General features: G+C 40.6%; 1 protein-coding gene across 1 annotated transcript in view; it reads right to left on the reverse strand.

Annotated features, from left to right (window-relative positions):
• The window catches only part of BBS9 (Bardet-Biedl syndrome 9), a 604,103-nt gene that overhangs the window by 588,587 nt on the left and 11,639 nt on the right, over positions 1–3,877 (reverse strand). The window contains exon 3 of the mRNA XM_006832142.1: positions 1,397–1,461. Within this exon, the coding sequence (XP_006832205.1) occupies positions 1,397–1,461 (65 nt within the window). The remainder of the gene's footprint in view (positions 1–1,396; positions 1,462–3,877) is intronic.

The following is a 3,877-nucleotide window of genomic DNA, read 5'->3' on the forward strand; positions in this document are numbered from 1 at the left end:
AGATGTAATCCATACCGAAGGCTGTGCTCTTTGATCTTCATCAGTAGATGTTTTAAGTCCTCTTCACTTTCCCAGAGCAATATCTTTTGCCATGAAGTCAATGAGTGCTTTACCAGTTAACAGCGAGACACACTGTTTCTGGCCTCTGAGACTAACAATATGGAAAAGAAAATGATACTGGTAATAGAAAATGAAAACAAGAAAACAGCATATGGGTAAGAGTAATAAAGAGCCACCACCAACTGTCTCCGCACTACTCAGAAATGTGCTCACTCACTGCACTCATTCTTGGTGTTTCCTATATATCTACCAGGATATACATCCTAATATAGGCCAGACTGCCAATGGAATATGGTAGAAATATAGGAAATACTCACAGACTAAAATACTGATATATAGGAAATACAAGGCCTGCCCTAGGAAACTAACACATATTAACTCCAGCTCAGTGACAATAAATATGAATCACTGGTGGTGGTGGTGGCAGTTATGTGCCATGGAGTCGGGTCCGACTCATAGTGTCCCTGCACAGGGTTTCTGAGGCTGTAAATCTTTACAGGAGCAGAAAGCCTCATCTTTCTTCCACGGAATAGCTGATAGTTTCAAACTGCTGACGATGAGGTTCGCAGGCCAATTCATATGAGTTTGAGAAATCCAAATCCTAGAGGCTATTACAGCAACCTCCAAAGAGGAGTGCCTTTTACGTAACTTTTTTGAACACTTAACTTTCTTGTACCCATAAAAAAAATTTCCCTCTTATTGACATCTATAAAAACAACTCTCCCAACATGAACTGACATTTATCTAAGACAACTGAAACAGAACAAAAAGTTACCTTTTATATTTAATAGTGGTCAAACTGCTGAGCTCAAACCACAATTAAATACCATACTTATACCCAGAGAACCGTTTTAGCAAATGAAATCTGATTAAGTCTCAAATTAAGAGCCTTGAAATTTGGTTCAGTGAAGACAACCATAGATCAAAAACTTAGAACTCTAAAGAGAAAAATACTTAATGAAAATTTCAAATCAGCATTATTCAACATCTAATGAATTTTGTTACAGCTGAACATTTCTTAAAACTCAAGTGTCCTGCGTACTCACAATGAGCCAATTATGGACAGAATCCAAGAGAGCAAAAAGATTATGAGGAACCTTCTACCAGAAATATAAGTATATACTGAAATAGCAGGCCCAGAAAAATGAATAGCCTAAGTATATGAAAAAAATTAATGAATGATGGGAAAATGCTAAGCCAGAGCAAGAAATCTCCAGCCAAATGTTCTATGTTTTCTATCAAGCCAACACTAAAGAATATCCATCCTTATATAATATTCACAATCCACCCCAGGTTTTAATAAGACTTCTACATTAGAAAAGAAAAGGTTTCTTACCTGAGACAGAGTAGACACAAAGTTTTCTAGAATGCAAAACAGCCAAATGAAGCATTTCAGTACCTCTGAAAAATGGGGAAAGTTTTTATATATTACTTTCAGATATACAGAGCTTTTTAAAACCATAAATAGTTTAAAAAAAGAGATCATAAATTTAGCCTGTAAGTCATCAGATAGCAGTCTGAACTTAAAAATACATGTAACAACAAATAGTTTGGTCATCCCAGAAGTGCAATACTTTGCCTCAAAGAGCTAATTTCAGATTGAAGGCAATGGAGCCCACAGGAAAGTCACATCTGAGGTCCCTTCATAAATCCTCTCCCACAATAAAGAGATTCAAGGGCTGGTCCTGACACCTAATCTCTCTGAGCCTGTTTGTTCCCTGAAATATAAAAGGCTTACAATGTAAAAGATCTGCCAACATTTAAGAATCTGGAGATTCCCCATAAAAATCTGTGCTCTCTAGCTTTTCTTTTGAGAAATGTGGAGATCTGGCCACACACAGAGAACTGAGTAGTGACCACCTTCTTTAGTCTGGCCTCAGTTTCCAGTGGATCAGAGTTATTTACATTTTTTACTCCAGTGCACAACTCTGGTACAGATCTAAACTACCACGATTATAACTGAAGCCTTGAGGCCTGCATTAGGGCTCTGAGTCTACACTTGCTAGTTCATTTCATCTTGCAGTGTGTTCTTTTCTCATTTGTCAAATAAGAATGATATTAGATAGTAACCGCAATATTAGATAATACCCAGAAAGCATTGCTACAGTGGTCTATCTAAAGACTCATCACCAGAAAATACAAAAACGTACAACTCTCACATTTTATACAGTTGTTGTTGTTAAGTGCTGTCAAGTCAGTTACGACTTATAGTGACCCTGTATAGGGTTGCCAAGGAGCAGCTGATAGGTTTGAACTGCTGACCTTGTAGTTAACAGTCCAATGCCACATTTATCCTACAGTGCCACACCGGGACTAAATTTTCATATGTACCTTGGATCCTCAAAATCATTTTTCCCAGCAGGAAAGGAGTGTGATGCCAAACAAAGATACTAAAGTATACAGTAAAATGGCTCTGGGTCTGGATTCCTGTAGAGGGTTTCCAAGGAGCAGCTGAAGAGCTTGAACCACCAACCTTGCGGTTCAAGCTGACCTTACAGTCCAGTGCATTAACCCACAGCGCCACACCAGGACTCCACAAATAGATTAGTGAAGTGATATTTATAAAACAGTATGAACCTCTTCCTCTTCCAACTAGCCATCACATAGCTGAGAGTCACATTTGCAACTACTGTATTGGTATGACTGTGACAGCACTATACGTCTTAGAAATGGAAACGTACAAATGCTATTCAGGAGCAAGAATCCTTTGGTTGTCTCAATCCCTTCTGCCTAATGTGCACACCTCCGTGGGAGAAAGATGAGGCTTTCTGCTCCCGTAAAGATTTATAGCCTCGGAAACCCCATACAGGGTCGCTATGGGTCGGAACTGACTCCACGGCACATAACAACAACAATGTGCACACCTAATCATCACCAGCTTTTAGATGGAGTATATAGTCAAGCACATCAGTCATAAAATCTCCTTGATCCAGCCTGTCACAGTGCAGAAATGTAATCTGGCCTACCACAGTCAGGCTGCAGTTACAATTTCCCATCAGACTGAAATGTATCACTGTTGTTGTTGTTGTTGTTGTTATGTGCCGTGGAGTCGGTTCCGACTCATAGCGACCCTGTACAGAGTTTCCGAGGCTGAAGAGAATAAATACTCCGGAGTGGTTATTCGGTTTTCTAACAAAGGCTGGGCTCTAACAAATGTCACTTGGGAGTCAATAAGTTATGATGTACAAAGGGAGTGATCAGAATCCAGCACACAGGGCACCATCCCAAGGGCACTTATTGCCTGCAAGCAAAAAACAAAACTAAACCTGTTGCCATGGAATCAATTCTACATCATGTGCGCAGAGTAAAACTACTGCAGACAACTGCTCATAAGGTTGTCTTTGCTATAACCTTTACAAAAGCAGATTACCATACAAGAACAAGCAAGTTGTTCGCCCAGACGACATCAAGGCAAGTGGTTAGGTCCCCTCAGAGCAAACCCCCTTCCAAGACTAAGACTCAGTGGGAATACATGCTCTGATTGGTGACCATGTTTGTCACTGATAAGGGGAAGTGAGGGAAAAACAACAACAAAGCTGAGAGTTAAGCCCTACAACGTTCAGTAGACTCCTGTGAGCCCAGGTGGAGACTTGGTTAGCCAGCAGTTTGGCAAGACCTGGGGACTCTTGGGCCCAGAGTCAGCAACATAACCACAGAGGACTAGAGTGGAGAGTGAAGCATCCAGCTGGTAACAAGTGAGGGCCTATGCACAAGAACATCCACACTTGCGGATAATACCCACTTGACCTGGCTTCACTGACTGGATGAGCTCAAAAGAGGGAACAAATCTTTACAGCAAGGATCATTCCCACCCCCT

Source organism: Chrysochloris asiatica, unplaced genomic scaffold, assembly GCF_000296735.1.
Source record: "Chrysochloris asiatica unplaced genomic scaffold, ChrAsi1.0 scaffold00006, whole genome shotgun sequence".
Lineage (NCBI taxonomy): Eukaryota > Metazoa > Chordata > Mammalia > Afrosoricida > Chrysochloridae > Chrysochloris > Chrysochloris asiatica.